This window comes from Ambystoma mexicanum, chromosome 14 (genome assembly GCF_040938575.1).
Source record: "Ambystoma mexicanum isolate Mex_15411 chromosome 14, UKY_AmexF1_1, whole genome shotgun sequence".
Taxonomy (NCBI): Eukaryota; Metazoa; Chordata; class Amphibia; order Caudata; family Ambystomatidae; genus Ambystoma; species Ambystoma mexicanum.
The window spans coordinates 195,352,883-195,375,243 of record NC_090940.1 but is presented as its reverse complement, the minus strand read 5'-3'; the positions used below and the strand labels follow the sequence as shown (position 1 = coordinate 195,375,243).

General features: G+C 44.5%; 1 protein-coding gene across 2 annotated transcripts in view; it reads right to left on the bottom strand.

Annotated features, from left to right (window-relative positions):
- The window catches only part of LRRC9 (leucine rich repeat containing 9), a 2,495,628-nt gene that overhangs the window by 44,308 nt on the left and 2,428,959 nt on the right, over positions 1-22,361 (bottom strand). For both annotated transcript variants that reach the window (XM_069638901.1, XM_069638902.1), the window contains one exon: positions 16,152-16,335. In XM_069638901.1, coding sequence (XP_069495002.1) covers positions 16,152-16,335 — 184 coding nt within the window. The remainder of the gene's footprint in view (positions 1-16,151; positions 16,336-22,361) is intronic.

Genomic DNA, 22,361 nt, shown 5'->3' with positions numbered 1-22,361 from the left:
GTACTGGGAACCCAGAACCAGAAGGCTGACGCTCTTCCTCTGACTCATTCATGAGAATCTACTACCATAGACCAAACCCAGCCTGTCTTGTCACCAAGGCATTTCCTCAATGAAGTTCAGACATACCTACAACAAATAAGAACAGACACTGGAATAGTCCCGGATGTAGCAACACTACGGAACGATTCCTCAGTGACATCTTCTGATGGTTTGTTGTTCTTGAACTGATGATTGTACGTGCCACCCTCTGCCAGTCGACGGGCGATACTGTCTGGTTAGCATGAATAGAGGATAGCCGGCCATCGAGGGATCAAAGTTACAAAGGACATGATTTCGTGACAATTCTGGTGGCCCGGAATAACATGACATACACAAGACTATGTGAACTCCTGCCCCGTGTGTGCCCAATCTAAGACCAGTCGGAGCCGTCCTATGGGGCTTTTACAACCTTTGGAGAAGCCCTATTGTCCTTTGCACACAATAGCCAGGGATAGCATCATAGATCTTCCAAAGTCTAGAGGGAACATCTGCATCAGGGTTATAGTGGTCTGCTTCTCGAAGACTGCGCACTTTATTCCCTTACCTTCTGTGCCTTCTGCTACCCACATGGCACAAGTGTTTTGTGTTTTTTCATGCAATCTACAGGTTGCATGCCTTACCAGCGAAGGTAGTCTCTGACAGAGGGGCACCGTTTGCATACCGTTTCTGGAAAGCACTTTGTTCCAACATTGGTATTCAGAAAGTACTAAGCTCTGGGTATCATCCCCACAGCAAAGGCCAGACTGAACGGACCAATCAGTCTCTGGAACAATACCTCTGTTGCTACGCTAACGCCCTCTAAATCAACTGGTGCCATTATTTGTATACCGCCGAAGTGGCATACAAAGATTCCCTCCATTCATCTGTCAAAACCAGCCCATTCTACTGTACCTATGGATTACGCCCAATCTCCTACCCCTGTCATTTCCTTTCCAGGGTTCGGTACCTTCTGCTGATATCATGGTCCAAAACATCCATCTAGAAATATCATTTGTTCTACGTGAAACTATGTGAATCCAAAAGAAAGCAGCGGACAAGAAGCAGATGTTAGGACCATAATATGCTGTTGGCAATAACGTATGGTTGTCCAGTAAGAACTTCCTCTCTGGACCCTGTCTACCAAGCTTGCTTCTTGGTTCCCGAGTCCATTTCAGATTACAGCACGCATCTCTCCTCTTCCCACATGGCAGGTTTATCCGGTTTTTCACGTCACTTTACTGAAACCATGTGTCTCGGATGCCTTTGGCCATGGCCCGTCCAAGAAACCACTGGTTCTGGTCACTGAACAACCAGAGTATGAGGTACAGTAAATCTGCCATTCCTGTCTCGGCCGTGGGCACCTGTATTATCTGATTGACTGGAAGGGGTATGCCACCTGCCATAGGTCTTGGGAGCCAGCCTCTCAGGTTCATGCCCCTTGCTTCACCCTGCAATTTCATGGTCATTTTCCCTGGAAGTCTGGTGCGGCGAGGAGAGGGCAGAGTGTCATGCTCCATGGTCACTGAAGCACCTCGTGCTTATCTTCATGGATGGTATATCAGCGCAGGCAGCTTCAGGGCTCCCCATGGCGATGGCAGCAGCTCAGCGGCACATGCATTGCGTGGTGGCAGAGGCTGGGACAGCAGGTGGTCCACTACAGCACTCTGCACATTGGTGCCACCATCTTGACAAGACGATGCAGGCACGGAGTCCTGGCCCCGAGAGCCTGCACGCATTTGCCCTCTGGCTGAGATCCCAGGTTGTCAAGGCAGCCTCGGTGCAGGCTGGGAGACTCAATCTCCTTGCGCTTGGGGATTTTAACCTGGCACGATAAGTAAAAGTACCATTTCCTGCCCCCTGTCAGAGCCTTCTTCCTTCTCCCTGGCTCTTTTCAGTTCTATCGATCATTTTCTGTTCCTTTCTCCTTATTGCCAGCCTGATTGCTCTTGCCCTACAGTCTTGCCTGATCTGCCCTTGCCTCAGCCCTGTCTGCTCAGTTGCCCTGTCCTTCCTCCTTGGACTACCTTCACAACTGCATTCTGATCATTGCAGCAACTTATCAGAGTACGGCTCCTGCTGTTACCATCTATTGCAGACAACTCCCCGGTCCAGCACTTGTCGTTGCCCTTTCTTCACATTAATACCGGGGAATCTGATCCATTGTGCCGGGAGTAGATCTCTGGGCACCCTTCCGTGTCTAACCGTGTGGGAGTGTTCTGAAGTCAACTTCTTCTCCACACCGTAGCCATTCTGGACTGCCGAAGTGACAAAGGACCAATTCAGCATAAGCAAAGGAGAACAGGTACCAAACAGTGTTGGGATAATGTGCTTAACAATTAGAGGCCACAGATGTAATAATACTAAGAAATGAATACCTGCAACATTTTTAGGGAAGACATTAAACCCAAAGCACTATTAGATCCAATCAACTGATAGCAGGTAGCCAGCAAAAGGATCCTAAATAAGGTCTATTAAACTTCATTAGCTTTCCTGCAACAAGTACTCCATTAGCAGATTTAATCAAAAACATCCCAACTGGCATCTTGGAATTCTGCAGAACAATCCAGTAACACACTGCAAAAGTAAAGAGACAAAGCTCAAAGACAACATGTACTTATCCTTATTATATTTAACATTTATGTATAAAACACATTGCCCCCAATTATGATATGCTGTGCCAGAAATCAGTATTCCAACACAAAGAATGCATTGCATGCTCATCAACAACATATTAGTCTTCTGCATAACCTCAGAAACAAGGAAAATAAATGGTGCCATATAGGCTCACAATGCATGCTGTACGTCATATATGAAATTAGCACCTGGGGAGGGGGGAGCAGCCAATAAGGTTCCTTTGATCGCAGGCTGAAACTGCTAATTTCGGCCCACGCTCCATGAAATCCAAAGTCTGCTTCTCCTACCGTAATGCCATCTTCCCCCACCTTCCCTTACCTTTTAGTTTTCCCGTTCCTCCCATCCCACTTACCTCTTTTCTACAGCGGCGGCACCCTCTGCCGCAGTCACAGACACGCTTCTGCAGCTGCTCCTAGGCCGCAATGTAAATGGAAGAGAGGCTCCATGGTGGCCATCTTGAGACAGTATTTTCATAAATTAACGTGAAGCGTGCAGTGTCCCGTACATTGAATGAAAATACAATTTTCTTAGCACCCTTGGTTTCCGGATTAGAAACCTGAGGTGCTAATAGTGTAAAGCACCCATTGCAAGGGTTGGAACGGGTGTAATCGTAAAAAGTTAAACGCCCTTGCGACCCGTTCTAGCCCTTGGAACAGGTGATTAACGATATATTATTTTTCAAAGCCTAATGACCTGTTTAGGTGTATGCTAGAAAATGCCACTTTGCCAGCAAAGACTGACTTCTACTCTGCACAGTCTCTGATGCAGGAAACCCATCTTCTGACACAAAATGGGTGGTAATATCTCTTTATACTCATGTGTACTAAACTTCAAAGCCTTATATCATTGACTGGTGACACTAGTTCATTCATTTGCCTTAACCTATGTTGCCAGGTTGCTGAGAGTATCATGACACTGAGTGTTTTTCCTTTCATGAAAGACCACTGTTTTAGAGGTTGCCTGGATGGTCCATACACAAGTTCTTGATGTTGCAATGCCCAAGTTAATTTATGAGCTGCTGCCTTGACGAAGAGGCAGACTCCATGGCAGCGGTGCTGTCTGGCAACTTTAATAATAGGTTGCTCTCAATTATCTTTTATGGTTCAAAACATTTTACTAAGGATAAAAAGACAATTTGTGCATCAAATAATAATTATCTACATGTTTTTAAATAATTATTGGGTCTTTCAATGCAATAGCCAGCATATTCCTGCAAGGTGGTTAGAATCATTTATGGCCCCCTTAATTTAATAGGGGACATGCAGTCTTGTGTCTAATTATCTGACATTTTCTTAGTATAAACATGGTCAGAATGGGTCAAAGGAATGCAAGGTGAATGTTCTAAGATGTGGGTGGAATCAATGTTGTCCAAATTAAATCCATTTTCTTTGCAGACACAACGGTCACAAGATGTGGCTATGTAGGTTTCGCACCTACATGGCCTCCCTATCAGTAACAGAAAGATGTAACTGTCACCTGGACCCAGTGAGGACATCTTTTGAAAGCATGCCAAGCATGATGGTGTCGTTACCACCCAAGACGATGCCCATATACGTTTTGCAGCTCAGTGTGACCCATTATTAGACCATCTTTTTTGTCAGAAACCACTGAACATGGCTTTTACTTTGACTTAAGAGCCAATACTTTAAATAACATAGCAGAAATGAAAGTGTTTTGAAAAACTCACTTAAATAAAACAGACGTATTGCCTTAGTATATAATGGAAATCTCACACACCACTATACAGCAGATTTTGCATTTAGCTGAGTAACTGGGAAATAATTGGCCATTTGCAAATGGGAGAGCTGTAAAATAAAACGAAAATCATAGACAAAAGCCACTCAACTCAATGGCCTAACGCTAAAGTCATTGACGATTTTCAACAATGTTAAACACATAGAAAAAAACCTAAGACTGGTCCGTTTTAAAGTGGAAAATTGGAAAATATGTCAGACTACACAGGTTTAAGTGGATATACACCTGAAAATATATAACAAAAACATGTGATTAAGCAAGGGAAAGGGTGGGATTGGTTACTAGCCCAATGGTCACATTGGGCCTTATCAGAAAGCACAAAGTTAACCGTGCAGACTAGTTGTTGTGATGCAGCACAAGTGTGCAGGACATTTAAAAATGGTGTCGCACTCAAGAAAGGAGTCGAGCCAAAGAGGAAGGCAGAACCGGAGAAGGAATCAGTACAGAAAAGGACTGTGCTGTAGAAGGGAGGCATTTCCATGCAGCCGCTCACAAAGCTGGTGCGTTGCGAGGCCAGGAGAGATGCAGCGGGCACTATGGGAGGACCCCCAGAGATCCGACAGCAGCAGCAAAGCTACCAGAGTCACAGCTGTGCAGAGAAGCAGCAGTCTTGCCAGCGGATGAGCACAGAGCAGTCAGGAGCGCTGGAGGAAGGTTTGCAGTGCGAGGGAGGCTGTCCCAGCGAGGAAGCTTTGTTGAAGCAACGTGCCATGGGTCAAGAACACTGCAAGATGCCAGTGAGTCTGCCCACAGCCAATGTAGGCCCTGGAGCGTACCGACAGGCATGTAAGCAGATGAACAAGTTACTTACCCGTGGTGACGTTCTTTTTACTGGATGTTCCTCCCACATATTCCTCTATCTTTGATATTCAAGTCTGCTTGCAGCAGATTCTTTTTTTATAGAATCCGGCGCCGTGCGCTGTGGAGTAGTGGCTCTCGATGGCTTCTGTCCTGTCTTCGGCCATGACATCGATGCTGGTATAAGTTGCATGCGCAGTGACCGTTGCTTCAGTTCTAGTCTTTTCCCACTGCATGCTTTGCCATAGATGGAGACGAATCTGACATTGCGAAGAAAGGAAGGTGTAACAACACGGAAATTCTTGGCAAGTAAGAGAGTGAAGGATAGGAGGCGATGAGGAATACGTGGGAGGAACATCCAGTCTAAAGAACATTACCACAGGTAAGTAATTTGTTCTTCTAATGGATTGTGTCCTCCCATCCCACATATTCCTCAACGTATTCCTCATCTTTGATACACTCCCACAGGAGGAGGGTGCTAAGAATTTCTATTTATTGATGCTGTGGAGAAAAGCTTTGCCAAATTTGGCTTCCTCCCCGGACAGAGTTTAGGCAATAGAATCTGCTGAAGGTGTGAATAGACAACCCAGTAGCCTCTCTGCAAATGTCCTGCAGGAGGAACCCCCCTTTCAAGAGCCGAAGAAGTTGCCACTCCTCTAGTGGAATGTGCTCTCAAATCATTGGGCAAGTCCTTGACTGCTACAGAGAAGCATTCAGTAATGCACAGAACTATCCGACGTGAGACATTCTGTTTTGCGACAGCTAACCCTAGTTTATGTCCTGCGTAACCTACAAAAAGTTGGTCATCCTGTCTGATATTTGCCAATTAACAAGAGGGGTCCTGGTAGTCCCTCTGCAGACATTAGTCCTGGTTATGAGAGAGCTACCCAGAGTCTTTAGCTCACTATCTTTCACAGAGAAGAACTATCCCAAACATATCACTCTTTGTCCTGCCCTGGGGCAGTCCAGCACCAAAATGCTAGGCAATTCTCCTCTGAACAAGAGTACCAACAGCATCCCCAGACACGTGTTTCGGTCTGGTTGGACCTCATCAGTAGGGAGGAGCTGTGCCATCCTAGAAATATAGAAACTTAAGGCCCTTCTTGGTTCTAGACGGTGTAGCCTCTCCTCCTCTTTAGAAGGATGAGGCAGTGGATAGAAAGTCGGTAAGACTATCCTCTGTGCCAGGTGGAACTCAGACACCACGTTCTGTAGAAAAGATAAAACGCACCCTCAATGCTATATTATTCCTAAAAAGGTTGGGAACTTTGGTTTTGAGGACAGGGCCTGCAGTTCACTCACTCTGCGGGCTGAAGAAATAGCCAACAAGAAAATAGTTTTGAGTGTTATAATCCTTAAGGGGGACAAATGTTAAGGCTCGAAAGGAGCTCCCATTAGCTGCTTCAACACTAGATTTAAGTCCCAGGTCAGTACTGTGAGAAACCTGAAGGTGTTCTCACTGATAGACCACAGGGATCCTTTGTTCCGGTGGACAGGGGAGGGCTATTGCGCTTGGATCCTGACCTTGTGGGCAGATAAGCGAGGGAGGATCACCTGGGCAAGGGGCCCTTGGGGACCGTGGAAGGAACGTCCTTGGGCAAGACGTGGCATCCCCTTTGCTGCGATGCACCCCTACCCGACAACCCCTCTGTCTTTATGGGATATTGCCACCACAGTCCCATCCTACCCCAGTACTTCCCTTTAAGAAAAGGCAGGAGACAACCCATGTATCCACAACGACCCATCTGTTCTCTCTTTTCTGACAATAACCTTCCCTCCTCTTCAGTGGAACACTACAAAACCCATAATCCCGGTTCTTTTGTTGACAAACCTTTTTTTAAATATTCAGTTGATTTTCTCCCAAAATCTGCCCTTCAAATGCTGCGAAGAAGAGGAAGCAACAAGGAGGAATGAAGACTACCCATAGGAATCCCTGAGGCATTAACTTCTATGGACGACCACCACGTTGTCCCGCTAACGAGGACAGGCAGGGTTAGGCATTCCCTTCCTCCATGCACACCTGAACCAAATCACTGCTCCCAGGAAGTATAAAAGGCGGGGCGGGAAAGCACACTTTAAGCAAGTTGGGATGCTGAAAGGTGCAGGAAGCCAGAGGAAGACCATAAGAGCTGCAGAGATCCTGGGAGACCTGGAGGAGGAGAAAACCACGCTGACAGTGTCCCTGTGAGTCTAGGGGAGAATGCACTATGGAGAGGGAGATGTACCTCCAGAAGGCAAGCCCTGGGGCAGCTGGGGTTGCCTGGAAGTGTACCCACAGCATCACTACTGTGCCCTTCCTTCTAAAAATATTGGATAAGGTAGCGTACACTCAAATTCAAAAACACCTGGAACAACATCACTTGCTAGGAGCCAGACAATCAGGTTTCCGTCCCCAGCATGGCACAGAAACCGCCCTTATCGATCTAAAGACCCAAATCGATGAGCTCAAAGATAGTGGTAAATCAGCACTACTCCTACTCCTCAGCTGCGTTCGATCTAGTTGACCACAACATTCTTTGTAACCATCTAAATACAGCAGCACACTTCTCTGATGAAGCTATTATCTGGATAAGATCATTCCTAAACGGTAGAATAATGAGGGTCTTCTCGCCGCTAGCAGCTACAGACCCTATATCTATCACCTGCGGTGTGCCCCAGGGTTCATGGGTCTCGCCTACACTCTACAATATTTTCACTAAGCCCCTTTTCTATGATCTGGATCATCTCGGTATCACCTACACTAACTATGCAGATGATACCCAGATCCTGCTCCCGCTTTCAGGGGATTATGAAAAGGATTTGGCTTTGGTGAATAGAGTCTATATCATCATCCTGGGCATCCCATCCAATCTAAAAAAAACTGGGCTCCAAAAACTCATCATTCATAATCGATGGCAACATCATAAAAGTCGAACACGAGGTGAAAACACTTGGCTTTTACCTTGACTCGAACCTGTCATTCACTAAACAGGTCCATTCCCTAGCATCATCTACAGCCTACACGTGTAAATTGATACGCACTGGCAAGCCATTCCTCTCGGACAGCAGTTGCATTACCTTGACCAGAGCCCTCATCCTATCACTCCTGGACTACTGCAATGCCCTTTACCTAGTATTGTCCAAAGCCACCATCAAAAGAATCCAAACTCTTCAAAATAATGCTCTTAGAGCGGCCTTAGGCATATCCAGAAGAGACCACATTTCAGAAACCTGTCAGAATAATTGGCTCCAACATTCGATAAAGTCCTCTTAAAAACTCTATCGCTAACTCACAAATCTCTCAACAATGCCGCACCTATTTACTTGGCCGAAAGATTTCATAAGCAGACTTCCACAAGCACTGTAAAACTCGCCAACAGAGATAGACTCTCCATACCAAATTATAAACGATCCACTATTGGAGGTAACAGCTTCCCGGTAAAAGCAGCCAAACTCTGGAATATGCTGCCCCCCAGTTTAAGAACAGACCAAACTTACCGCAAATTCAGATCCAATACCATCACATGGTTGAAATCCAACATCCAGCATTCATAACTACCATCCTGCAACTGATTGGCCTCCGCCTTGGTAACTACCATATTACCTAACACGCTCACTGCTATGACAGTATCTCTGCAATTACCCCTGCACCAGACTGACGTTAGTTTGTATATACCCTTTGGGAATTGCCTGCGTTTTTTCATGATGTATACCATGCCTGAAAAACACCTTATCTGTATATACACCTGTGTAATCTCTACTTATATGTAATCTGTATATACCTATGTGCAACCAAGCTTTGCATATACCTGTAACTATTGCGCCCTGTTACCCCAGGGTATGATGCACATTATAAATAATAAACAAACAAACAAGACTCCTCCCCTGGGCCAGACAGGCTAACCAATGTATCTGAGGGTTAGCAGAAGAGACCCTGACCTCAGAACATTATCCCCTTGTCGCTCCTGCAGCTCCCAATGCCAAATGTCATTATAGGGAGCTGAAAAGTGAAAGCAAAATCCTGACAGTGCATTCTGGGACTGGAAGTCCCAAAACCCTTTTTCAAAACTGTGAGGTTTGAGAGGAGACTCGAGGCCAGTGGAGGGAAGTATTCTTAATGAACGTTGTGAGAGGGGTCCGAGCCTGGCAGAAGGAGACCCTTGTGAACTTTGTAAGAAGGGTCCGAGCACAGAAGAGGGAGGCTCTTTGTGAACCTTTAAGAAGGGTCCGAGCCCAGAAGAGGGAGACCCGTTTGAACCCTAAGAGGTGTCTGAGCCCGGCAGAGGAAGACCCTTGTTTACTTTGTGAGTGAAATTGGCACCAGAGGCAGAGTGGTCTGGCGCCACGTGGGCGCTCATTTGAAGGTCTCTGGCTGGCGCCCTGCCTCTCCTGATCCAGGAGAAGTATTGAACTAAGAGTGTTGAAACTACAAATACCAAGAGGCCCTGGGGGAGGCCGGTGTAAGCTGTCAAAGTGTTCATACGAGGGTCAAGTCAAACCCCTTGTACAGTCGTAAGTCTTTGGGACGTAGTGGAGGCAAATGTGAACCCGACTGAGGAATGCCTGCAAATTCAATGTGATGATAGAACTGTGTAAGCCTGACTGTGGGCTTAATAGAAAGCCTGACTGTGGGCTTAAGAGAAAGCCAGACTTGTGTAAAGGAAGAACCTAAGGGGTCTAGAAGGACTTTTTTTTCAACTGTATGAAAATGGCAATGTGAATCTGATGGAGGGATGCCAGGAGAAAGCCAAGGGAAGTGAATCCTGCATGGTGTTAAAACACCCATGAACATTGTGATGACAACTGTGAACCTGACTGAGGGATGTCCACATTGAGTGGTGGTCTGAACCCGACTGAGGGAGGCAGACGATTGAGAGAAGGATCGCAGACAAGCTGAGGGTGATCCAAGGGTGAAGGGTATTCACCCCATATAAAGATTACCTAAAGGAACTTTTGTTTTGTTGTTTTGCATATCAGGGTCTCGAATGTAAGAGACTTTGCATGAAAGAGACTTTGACACAGAAGGTCCTGATATTGAGGAAAATGAACTGTAACCTCGTGCGGGAAAAGCCCAGGAGTGTGCTGTGCTCAAGAGTCCCGTCTTGTCCCATGATATAAACGTGGGGAAGGGTGACCCGGGCCATAACATCCTGACTTATCATTTTCTTTAACACTTCTTTCCTTGTGAACATTATCCCACACTATTTTGTAGCGTAGCGGTAAGGATTGGCAATACTTTTCGTATAGGCCTTTTTATTTGACTAGACTCCACTAGGACTGTATTATTAAGATTTGATGGTCGTAGCTTGCTCCCATCTTAGATTTAGGTTTAGATTAGGCGTTTATCTCACTGATTTTACTGTTTATTAAACACCCTGGAACTGTGATCACTTGTGTCTGTCTTACTTTGATACCATGCCTTCCTTACAGTACAATGAAAGGAACCAGCGGGAACAAGTTTGTCAAACCTTTTCAAGAATGTTATCACAAATTGGACCTTGAAGTAAGATCCTTCATCTGGCCTTAAAGATGGAAAATGCTGTGTTTTCCTCTCTGGCTAGATGAACTGTCAGCAGAGAGATGCCTTCTCTTAGCGCCCAGAACCAGAGCTGCCTTGCCTCTCTGCACAGGGGCAGCGACGCCCCCCCCTCTTGTTGAGGTAGTGCATGGCCACTGTGTTGTCCGCCATTATCAGGACATTTCTCCCCCGTATCGAGGGCAGAAAGGCCATCAGCGCTAGTCTAATGTCTTGTTCAGTGTCAGAATGGAATCCAGATTAAGCCAATTTTCCATGACCCTTACTTTCAATGCAGTGTGGAAAGGCAGTACCGCTTCTCTCATTTGTCCACTCTTCAGTATGTCTGTAAGGTCATCTCTCTTGACTATAGCAGCTGGTTTAGCCCAACCGATATATTCTGACACGTTACTCATTACTGATCTATATGATGGGTCAAAGTAGCCAGACAACTCTGGATTCCCAAATTCAGTCTCAGGAGAAGTTTCCCAACTGCTGGTCTCTTTCAGAGTATCAACCAAGTTTTTCAGCTCGGACTACTCTGAAATTAGCTACTCTCATACATTGGGAGCTCCATATTTGTACCCAAAGAGAACCTCCTCCTCAAAGATTGAACCCATGGATTTGGAGAAATCCAGTCTTGGCCAGGCTCGACCGGAGGCTTCAAATATCTTGAGGGTACCGAAGGCGTAGATGGCGCAGAGCGCGTCGAAGGAGCGAAGGTGAATGTCTCAGTAGCTTAGTCGGTTTAGGTGAATGCCTTCAGCGGTTTAGTAGGCTTAGGTGTATGCCTCGATGGTTTAGATGGCTTGGATGAATGCCTCAAAACAGGCGTTGAGGAACCTGAACCCTTAACGTTTGACCTTTGATGAGAAGGTTGGTAACTTGACTCTATGAGTCGAGAAAGACTAGACTCCTTCGACTTATGACGAGAAACCTCTCTTCCCGGGCTCTTAGGGGCACGAGAAGGAGATGCATCAGATGCTCTGCTGGTCTTGAGAGGCACGGAGGGCCAGAAAGGTTTCTTTGACTCATTCAGAGGGGCACTCAGAGGAGCTGCGCTCTGAAAAATGTCTAACATTTTTAAATGGAAATGTTCTCATTCTGTGGGAGTCGAGAATTTACTTGGCAAGGAGAATTTACTGTCAGGTGAGGAGGAAGAAGATGATCTGTGGCATTGTTTCTTCCTCTTATTGTGGGAGGACGCGAGTCCTCGACCTTGAGCGCTTCTGATGTCTAGAGCGCTTTCTCTCAGGGGACACTCCCCTGGAGTCATCCGAAGATATTTTTTTTGGAAGGGGTAATGGAGAGGGCTTACCTTCTTCGAGTTTCCCCTTCCTTTCACGCAAGGCCTTGACCGTGCTAGATTGGCAAGACCTGCCATCATCGACTTTGTGGCCTATCCCCAGGCACCACAAACAGACTTGGTGCGGGTCTGTAATGAACATATTTACCTCACAATCAGCACACCTCTTAAAAATGTTCTTAGGTGTCGAGGAGATAGTCGAAAAGATGAAGTCTTGTTGATAATATGAAGTACATAGTACAAAATTCACTGAGGCGATGTCGCTCTGAAACACGCTAGCATGCAGGAAAACTGAACTGTAGCAATGGTCGCTGAGTGTGCTACTTATACCAGCATCAACGTCCCAGCCGAAGACAGGACGGAGCCATTGAGGGCCACAACTCAACACCGCACAGTGCCCAATTCTATGGGTTTTTTTTTTCCAATGCAAGCTGCAAGCAGACTTGAATATCAAAGATGAGGAATACGTGAAAATACACAATCCATTCGAAAATAATATTTGAATACCGACCAAGTAAAGTCAGTGGTTGAAGTGTATGAAAAGAAGCAGTCGACCTATGTTCCCTACTGGCCTGCCCCCGCGCCCAACAAACCCCATCACCACGCCTATACCACGCACAACAAAAAAACCTTAAAATACTTGCACCTGCTGTTTAAAGGAACGTTCAATGCAGTGCACTGAAAGTGCAAGTTCAACTTCTTCCTACACTTTTATTTTAAAATAAAACCATTCCGGAAAAAGTTTCTTTCTAAAATAAAAGTATAAGAACAATAAAAAACGTAATTAAAAAAGTAGAGGAGCACCGCTCTCAACCGCTAACGCCCACTTATACCACAGAGTAAATTACAAAGACAAAACTTGATCAAAGTCCCCATGTGTGAGATAGCAATGTGGGGAAAGTTGGAGAAAGTGTTACCACAATCGAATACATACCAATGAACACATTAAAAGGCAGAACTTGAACAAGTCCATGTGTATGAGATGTCAATGTGGGGAAAGGTGGGACAAGTAGTATCTCAAGCCAATGAAGAAGAAGCAGAGTGAAGTAATACAACTGTGCTATATTGAAGGACAGTAAAACTGATAAGAAGTGCTGATGAAAGAGGCAGGCACATCAGGCAGTGAGCATTTGGGGGAGAGATACCTAGCAGAGAAGTATACCAGGGATATGCAAGACCCCAGAAGGGAGGGAGGGGATTCTTGGCAGGGGAGTATACCAGGCAATCCACTAAAAGTATTTGGAAGAATAAGACATTGTGGCTAGATACTTGGCAGGGGAGTATACCAGGGGATCTAAGAAGTTGATGAAAGGAAACCCTGGCAAGCAGAACACCAGGCACTTTGAAGATAATTAAGAATTTTTAAAGTTGTAGAAAGATACCTGGCAGGAGAGTATACCAGGGGATCCAAAGAACCTACTGAGGATTCCTGGCAGGAGAGTATACCAGGAGGCCCACTAAAGTCACAGAAAGAAACATAATTACTTTGCAGAACACCTGGTGGAAAAGTATAGCAGAGTATCTAGGAAAGCAGGCATTTGAAGTTAAACAAAGGCCTTTTTCTGATGAGACTTAAATACCTGGCAAAGGGGTATACCCAGAAACATGAAGAGCTCACAGAACGATTCCTAATGGACAAGTGCAAGATATTTGAAGAAGCTAAAGAGAATCTCATATGGAACATTTTATTTAAACAAGATCCTTTTTGTGAACTCCAGAGAAAGTCCAGGAAGAGCTAAATGGTACGAGACATATTGTCTGCATAGGAACTTGCTGAGTTTAGCATAAATAACCAAAGGAATTGTTATTTGAAAGAGACACTTTTGCCATCCTTAAGAAACTATTGTTTGGAAAAGACACGTTTGTCATCTTTAAGAAACTATTGTTTGGAAAAGACACTTTTACCATCCTTGAGAAACTGTTGTTTGAAAAGACACTTTTTGCCATCCTACCTGAAATATCCAGGGCAAGGGAACCACCCTCTAGATCAAAGGATTTCTCCTTGGAAAATACTATTTCTCGTGGATTTATCTGCTTGCTTTAATTGTGAAGACCTTTTTCCAAACATAAGTCAGAGACATTTTCCTTGCACCCTTAGTTGTTCCTTTTCATTGTGAGGGTCAGATTAGTATGTTTTGGACACAAGGACAGTTTATATAAGTTTGACGACTTGACAAAGACAGATGTTTAGTTTTAATTTCCCAGGTAGGGAAACTCTCTTTGGGCTAGGGACAAAGAGACCTTTATCCAACCATTTTATTTGAATAAAGATGTCTGATAATGAAAATATTACAACTTTGTGCCTGCCTCTCATTTCTGACTCCTCACACAAGTTAATACACTTAACAACTGAAAAAGAGCAAAACCCCATAACATTTTTTTTTTGGGTAACAAAATGAAAATAAACATATAGGTGGAAATGCAAATGAGGCACTGGGGAACTCCTACATAACAGCAAAGAGAAGATGTATATGAATAAAATCACACTTGGACAGCATTCTTTTGGGAACAAATGCCACTGATCCCCGATGGAACAGGTCTAGTATGGATGCAATTAATTCAGATTTTTTTAACTGTGTTTAGAGTCTTCCTTTTTGATGCAAGTACAAGATATATTTGTATTTAGAAGAAGCACATGCTCCAAAATACATCTGAAATAGATACGATTCAATGTTTTTTCTGTCAAGCACTCAAGTTAAATGAATTACATAAGGGGTGCTGTTCAATAGAGCTGTAACGTGAATGCATGGCGTCAAAGCCTTGAGTAAGGCTTCACGCCTTGCATTCACGCCACAGCTTTTTTTCAGTCATTTGTATGGCAGAGAAGAAGGGCGGAACGCATCTTTCGTTTCTGCAGCTAACTTCTGCTCTGCCATGCAAATGCTCCAGCATCTGCACTGTCATGGATTTTTATGCCAACACAAATGCTGGAGATCCCTATGAGGTCTGCCTGCATTATGCACCAGCATAAAACAGGCGGACTCCATAGGGATCCATTGTACACGCTCCCTGCCATTGCTTTGCAAACCTAACTGCTCTCTGCCGCCAAATTACTAATTTTTAGAAAATTAGCTCCATAGTGTAAATAAAAGCATCATGGCATACGAAAGAGTGGTGAAAACCAAATGTCATCAGTTGACAATAAGGGCAAAAGTTCAGGAATTTCTAAAGCAGATGAGAAACTAGGCTGAAGGTACAGTTGCCTTTAAGTAATCAACTCAGCTGTGAAGTACTCACCTATGGCTTCATATATGACTAAAAAATGAAATTCCCTAACAAATCTTGAGATTTAAGAACTAGTGTTGCGTTATTGGCATCAAGAAATTTGGCCCAGACATTTTGGGAGTAAGGCTGCTTGCCATATAGGGTTAGTTTTTGGAGTTGAGATTCTTTCCCTTTCTTTAATTTCAAAGCAGTTTCTTCAAACAGGCTCAGTCATCATCAACACAATTATGTACTTCCTAAAATAATGCACATAAGCTGTATAGTCGGACTGGTTTCAAGCTGTTCTCTATAAGCGAGTGTAATAGACGGAAGCAGTGTGTAGGCAATGCAACAAGCAGGATCTCTTTTCTGGAGTGGTGATCAACATAACACCTTAATGAAGAAATATGAAAAATAAAGTAATTTGAACAAACAGCATTTTTAAGGACATTGATTGGGACTGTTACTGCAAAAGCAAAATAACTGAAGCAAAAGTGTATAAACAGAACAACAAATGTAAAATGCACATATTTACTAAATGACACTTGGAGAACAGTATTGAAGGGAAACCTTTTTCATTATCAAAAATCCTTAAAGGAATACAGCATTCTGGCAAGCAACTCACAAACAAACATGGACTGGGCCCGAATCGGGTAGATTGACTGAACAGAACCTAACAGGATTATGGGTAGGCAAACGGGCGCTGCGGTGAGAACAGGAAGGTAGAGTTACAATTCTATTTTGAAATCAAAGCAGCATTTTGAATGGTGACACGCAGTACGAAGAATCAGGTAAAACAAATACAGTCATTGCTTATTCTATCTAAATGTTGGAATGCAAAGGGTAATCCTATTTCCCAGTCCCCACCAATATAATTTACAATATTTTTAAAGTATTAATAACATAGTTGCAGATGAAAATATGAAAAGTATTTGCACCTACGTTTATTTGCTTCATTTGCCAGAGTGTCTTCGTGTGGGTGATTAAATACTAGATCCGATCCAAGCAAATGGGGAATTGTTCCAGAAAGATTTAGATTTGTAACCCGCACCTGAGGCGGCTTAGTCAGAACTGACGTTGAACCAGGAAGTCCTCCGTCTGGAGGGCCAGTTGAAACAGGAAATATCTAGGCAGAAAATGAACCACAATTAAAACCAACCCATTTCCTGAAGGATACAGAGCACATGACATAACATGGAAATTATAGAATGGTTGAAATGTTCTATTTGACATCCGGTCAACAATTCTAGTGCACTCTGGTAAGGGTTACAGAAACAGATTAGAAGTATCCTAAAAACCCTCCTATTCAGAAGTAACGCTGGTCCTGGTGATCCAAATGATGATATAATCAAGTTGGGTTTTCAGGATGTCCAAAAACTGTGGGCCTGAATAAAAGTTGTTGTTGGTATTGGTAAAACATCTGGTATTTTAGAATGCTGGATGTTTTACCAAACTGCCAAAACAGGTGTTTTGTTCCCAAAAATAATTGCCATAAAAAAGCATTACTCACTACCACATGCTCTTTAGCCCTGCAGCTGCCGTCCCTGGATCCACAAACAGGTAGAGTTGTTAGCCTTCCTGTGCACTACTGCTTTAATTTCTTTAACTGTTCTTTTAGTTAGTTATATGCATTTCCTTTTAGGCTTTGGTCTAGCAGGGCCATGGCGTATGACTGGATGCCTTTTTTCCTTGCATTGCATTCATTTTGAAACTCAATTTGTTTGGTTTTATTGTTACTTTTATTCATTATTTTAATTGTGTTACTGTTCCATGTACGCCGTTTACTACGGTGGGAGGTTGCCTGGCCGCTCTGAGTGCTCAGAGGCTAGCGCCCGGTAGACACTGGTTTATGTAATTTCTTCCCTGCACGCACACATTTTGCGCAGTGTTGCCTCACTTCCTTTGGCAGGAGGGGTGGATTGGCTCCAGCAATTCCATGTGTGTACATAGGCATCTAGATGCCCGGAAACGCAGCGGATGTGCGCAGCGGCATGCGCTGCACACCCCGACGTTGCACCGAAGTCAAGCCTGTCTGTGCCCATATGGGTCACGGACGGGCCCTGGATGAGGCTTATCATTGCCATGACTACTCCATTTGCCCACAACCTACTAGCTTCACTATCTCTTGATGTTATACTCCAAACAGCATAGCCACGTTGCGTACCCACGAAACAACATTAAAGTTGCTAAATCTGTAAAAACATTAGTTATTACCCTGGATGCTGAGCTTTCTATGAAGCACCAAGTTGCTCAGATAAAAGCATCTTGTAGCTATGTGTGAAACCTTTTGAATCACATAAGTCCTTATATTTCCTTACAAAATAGGTAATTACTTGCTATGGCCCTGGTCAACTCACACCTTGATTATGGTAACAGCTTATTGGCTGGAACCTCTAAAGCCAATCTCAAAGTTCTGCAGGTTACACAGAACAATGCTGTTAGAGCAGTCTTTGGTCTTTCTCATAGGGATCACATCTCTGAAGCCAGACAAGAACTTCACTGGCTTCCTATAAAACACTGCGTCACTCATAAGATCCTGTCACTAACTTTTAAATGCTGCAACGCTGATGCACCACAGTATTTATCAAACCGACTGTCTTCCATCCCATTAGGACACTCCTTGCGCTCCTATGATCCATCCAAACTGACACAGCCAAGGTTTAAGCTCTCGAGTTTTGGTGGCACTATGTTTAACGTACAAGCCCCTTTGGCCTGGATTAAGCTTCCCGACCACTTAAGGAATTGCAAAGTCCCTCTCTGAGTTTAAGAAAGGAGTTAAGACCTTACTCTTTAATCTTGATCCAGATTTAGCTTTCTATTACCTCCTTATTGCTTCATCTGGACTGTCGTTGTGCTTGTTCGTCTTGTTTTGTTTACTGTGCGATGTGAAGCGCTATGGTCGATTTAGCGCAATATAACAATTAAACTAAACTAGCCCGCTTGAATACAGTATCACCCTATGGTTTTCTCTCTCCTACTACAGTACGCCTGATTCAAGCTTCACCCTCATTGAACACTATGTGCTGTTTTCTTTTAAATGCGCGTTCTTTCGCGGCCCATGCTGCCGCATGTTTTGATCATCTACATGACCATTTGCCTGAGCTTTCTGTGTTACAGAAACCTGGCTTACAACTGCCTCAGGCCCTTTAATAGTACAAAATCTTCCAGCTGGCAAAAATATTCTCCACCACGATAGTCCCTTCAGCGGTGTGGCTTTCATTTTTAAATCTTAATTTTCTGCCACCTTGATACCATTATTACATGATATCACGATGGAAGCTTTGTTAGTTTGTTTTGTGTGTTCCTTTTGGGTATCAATTTATATTCTGATCATTAACCGACCTCCGCGCGTAGGTTCTACATTTTGAATCTTTTGCAGATCTTACTGCTAATTTGCAGTATGCTAATCTGTTGGTGGTTGGTGATTTTAATTTCAAAGTAAATGATTTGAATGACCGCCTAGCATCCTGTTTTGTAGATGCTATGAGCAATTTGGATTTCTTACAATCAATTACTGAACCCACACATCAACTAGGTAACACACTTGATCTTATCCTCTCTTCAGAAGCAATTGCTGCTGTTTTTCCTGGTTTTAAAGCAATGTGGATGGACTATTTCATCATCCCTTTTACTATTGAAGTGAAGTCTCATTTGCTTACACCTAGTCCCACTCGTGTGTTATAGCGCAACTGGAATTTTATCTGTACCGATGATATCTCAACTTGTATTAATGAGCTTAGCGCATCACCACATACCATCAATCTTACTTTACTGGTACAGTCTTTCATTTCCACAGCTGATCCCTTGGTCCCACTGAAATATTCTAAAACCCAGGGTCGGCCATCAGAGTCCTGATTTAATGACAATTTTAGGCAACTTCAACTCAGATGCCGTCAAGCCGAACGCAGGTGCGCTTGTGCTGCTGTCCATCTGACAAACTCACGTTACCTCTATCTACTGCCATCTATCATAAGACTATCCGTGAGGCCATATGTGCCTTCTATTGAAAACATGTTGAGTCGGCCCTTAGTCAATCCAAGGAGCTTTCAAATTGGCTCGCTCACTCTCTTCAATTTTGGTTGCTCAGGCACCGATTCCTCCATCGCAGACTTTCTGCGTCTCATTAGCCGCCTTTTTTTATTAAGAAAATCACAGATATTCGTGATAAGATCTCTCTCTCTGGCCTTAAGACTGGTAGATGTGCCATAGATGGGAACATTTCTGCCACTAACCACTCCTGGTAAAGTTTTCCTCTTTTTAACCCAGAAGACGTAATCATGGCCACTAACAAGATGAAATCAGTTTTCGTCTATAGATGCCATCCCTCTAGTGATTATAAAAACTATTATGCCTGATACAGCCTCTTTAGTCACCCAAGCAGTAAACCACTCTTTTTCAACCAGATTGATTCCTCCTATGTTAAAACATGCCTTGGTAATTCCACTCCTAAAGAAACAGTCACTGGACTCTTCAGTCGCCAGGGATGTTCAGCCCATATCCCTTTTACCCTTTCTTATGAAACTTCTTGAATCCTTGATTACTCCCCTGGCTAGTAAATCGTTTGAGGAAATCCACTTTTTTGATCCCTGCCAATCTGGATTTCATCCACAGCGTGGTACGTAGAGTGTTCTGGTCACTGAAGTTGACGATGTAGACCGTCTGGCTGATCAGGGTGGTGTTGGGGCGCTGATTCCTTTGGATCCGTCAGCCTCATTTGACACCACTGGCCACACCAACCTGCTCAATCGCCTTGCAAGCTCAGATATTTCTGGTACATTGCTATCATGTTTCAAACTTTTTTGACAGATCGTACTCCATCTATTTCTCTGCCACCTTTCCGTTCTACTCCTGCTTCCCTCGCATGCGGTGCTCCTCAGGGCTCAGCCCCATCTCTGGTCTTATTTAATGTATACTGTGAGAAACCTGGGGGTATTCTCACTCCTATTCCCCTTGGGTCCTCTGTGCAGGTGGCCAGGGAAAGGCCATCACTTTTCGATCCTGATCCTGGGGGTGGACAAGCGAGGGAGGATCACCTGGGAGGAGGGTCTTTGGGGAGTGGGGCTGGCAGGCCCTTAGGCGAGATATGGTATCCCCCTTTTCCTAATAACAACCCACCCAATCCTTTTCCAACCTTTATGGTTCATTGTGAACCAGCTTTCCTTGTGTTTGTCTCAGTCATGCTATTCTAGTACTGGGACGAGGAAGATGCGACTAGGAGTCATGCACACCAACATGCAATTACACCACTAAGGTACTTAGACGAGGAAGAGAGCATCAAAGGAATATCACTACAAAGGCCAGGCATGTCTCACTAATAGACCTAACTACAGTCAGGCAATTGAAAGAGAGGGCTCACACCTGCAGCTCATTCACAAACCACAGATATATATAAGGTGGGAAACCAAAAGAGCACAGAGAGGCAGAGAAAGGCGAGGCACTGCTTGGAGCCATTGGATGCAGAGCTGCTGTGTGACAAGGATCAGAAAACCAGGGACTGTAGGTGCTGGCGGTCCGAACTCGGATGGCGTGAGAAAATGAACTCTCTGGCGCAACTGCAAGGCAAGAGAAGGCGACATACGGAAGGGCCAGCCTTCTAATGAAGAAGCAGAGTGCTCGGTTTCCTGTGGCACTGTGAGAACATGGGAGTGTCTCAGGGGCAGAGGAGAGAACCCTGTAGGCAATCAAGTTGAAGCGAGTCCAGCGTGATATGCGGGGAGCCTGCAGAGAAAGCCGGTGAGTTTCAGGATCAGGAAACCCGGTGTGAAACTGAACGCGAGCGCTTTGAAGAAACCAGTGGTTGTGAAAGTATACATTGTAATGGAGTGGTCGCGTGGGTCTGAAAGGAGCAGAACACGTTCTCAAAAGTCTCCGTCTGAAACTGTTCATTGAATTAATAATCACATAAAGTGTTATAGGAACCGTGCACCTTGAAAAAAAGGGAAGGAGCAGTTCTGAAATGTTCCAATCTGTGAAATAGACATTTCAATGGTGTCAACAGGAAGAAATCTCTATCGCTCAACTTTAAAAAATATATAAACTTATTTAAACATCGAATTGAATCAAAATAAAGCAGATTTGTTTTTTAAATGCCGGATTAAATGCAAATCAACCAATGGAAGGAAAATAACAGAAATTGTGAACTAACTTGGGGAATGGAACCTCGGTGTTTCTGTTGGGAAATATTTTGAACTTGGGGAACGGAACCTCAGGTTCTGATTCAAACTATTTCCTGTTTTAGTCTACAGAGGACAATTTTGAGACTTTGTTATGAAAATATTTCACACTTGGGGAAGGGGGGTTGAAAAGAAGCTGCGAGCCAAAAGAAGCTCAGAACTTTGGGTTAAACACAGTTTTCTTTTGGTTGCCGATATCCTGTGAGAAACCTGATGGTATCTCACTTACTATTCCCCGGGGATCTGTCATCCAGATGGCCAGGACACAGCCATTGCTATTGGATCCAGTTCCTGGGGGTGGACTAGTGAGGGAGGGTCACTTGGATGGGGGTCCTCGCGGAGTGGAAGTGGGACACCGAAGGGTGAGTCGCGGTATCCCCTTCCTTATGACACCTTTTCCCCATCCTGCCCGGTATGATACTCAGAAACTCTACTCCCCCCTTTTCTAAGATGAACACTTTCCCACAACGTGAACGACAACGGACCAATACCGGAGCCGTTTATCTGACATGTCCCAACACAACAGTCAGGCAGGGTCAGGCAATTACTTACAACTACACACACCTGACCACCCTTTCCCTTCCTCATAGGGATAAAAGGTGTAGCACACGAGCACACTCCGAGCAAGGCCAAACGCACGAGGAAGCAGCCATTGCAGGGCAGCATTTCAAACGGAGGAGAAAGGCGGCAAGACCTGAAAGGACATCAAGGAGGGAGTTGCCCTTTTCAACCCAGATCCGCAAAGCCTCTGATGAAAGATACGTAAAACCGGCAATCGCAGCTGACGGGTGGTACGACGGATGTCAGCGGTACATAGCCCCCTCCCGCACTGATTGCCAGGGTGGGGAGGCATGGTGGCCATCGAAGTAGTGTCCTTGACTCCAGCAGAAAGAGGAAAACAACGAGTTCAACACAGCCCATGAGTTGGAAGCACCGGATTGTAGACCGGCCTGTGTTAGGCTCAAGGTTGCACTAGAAG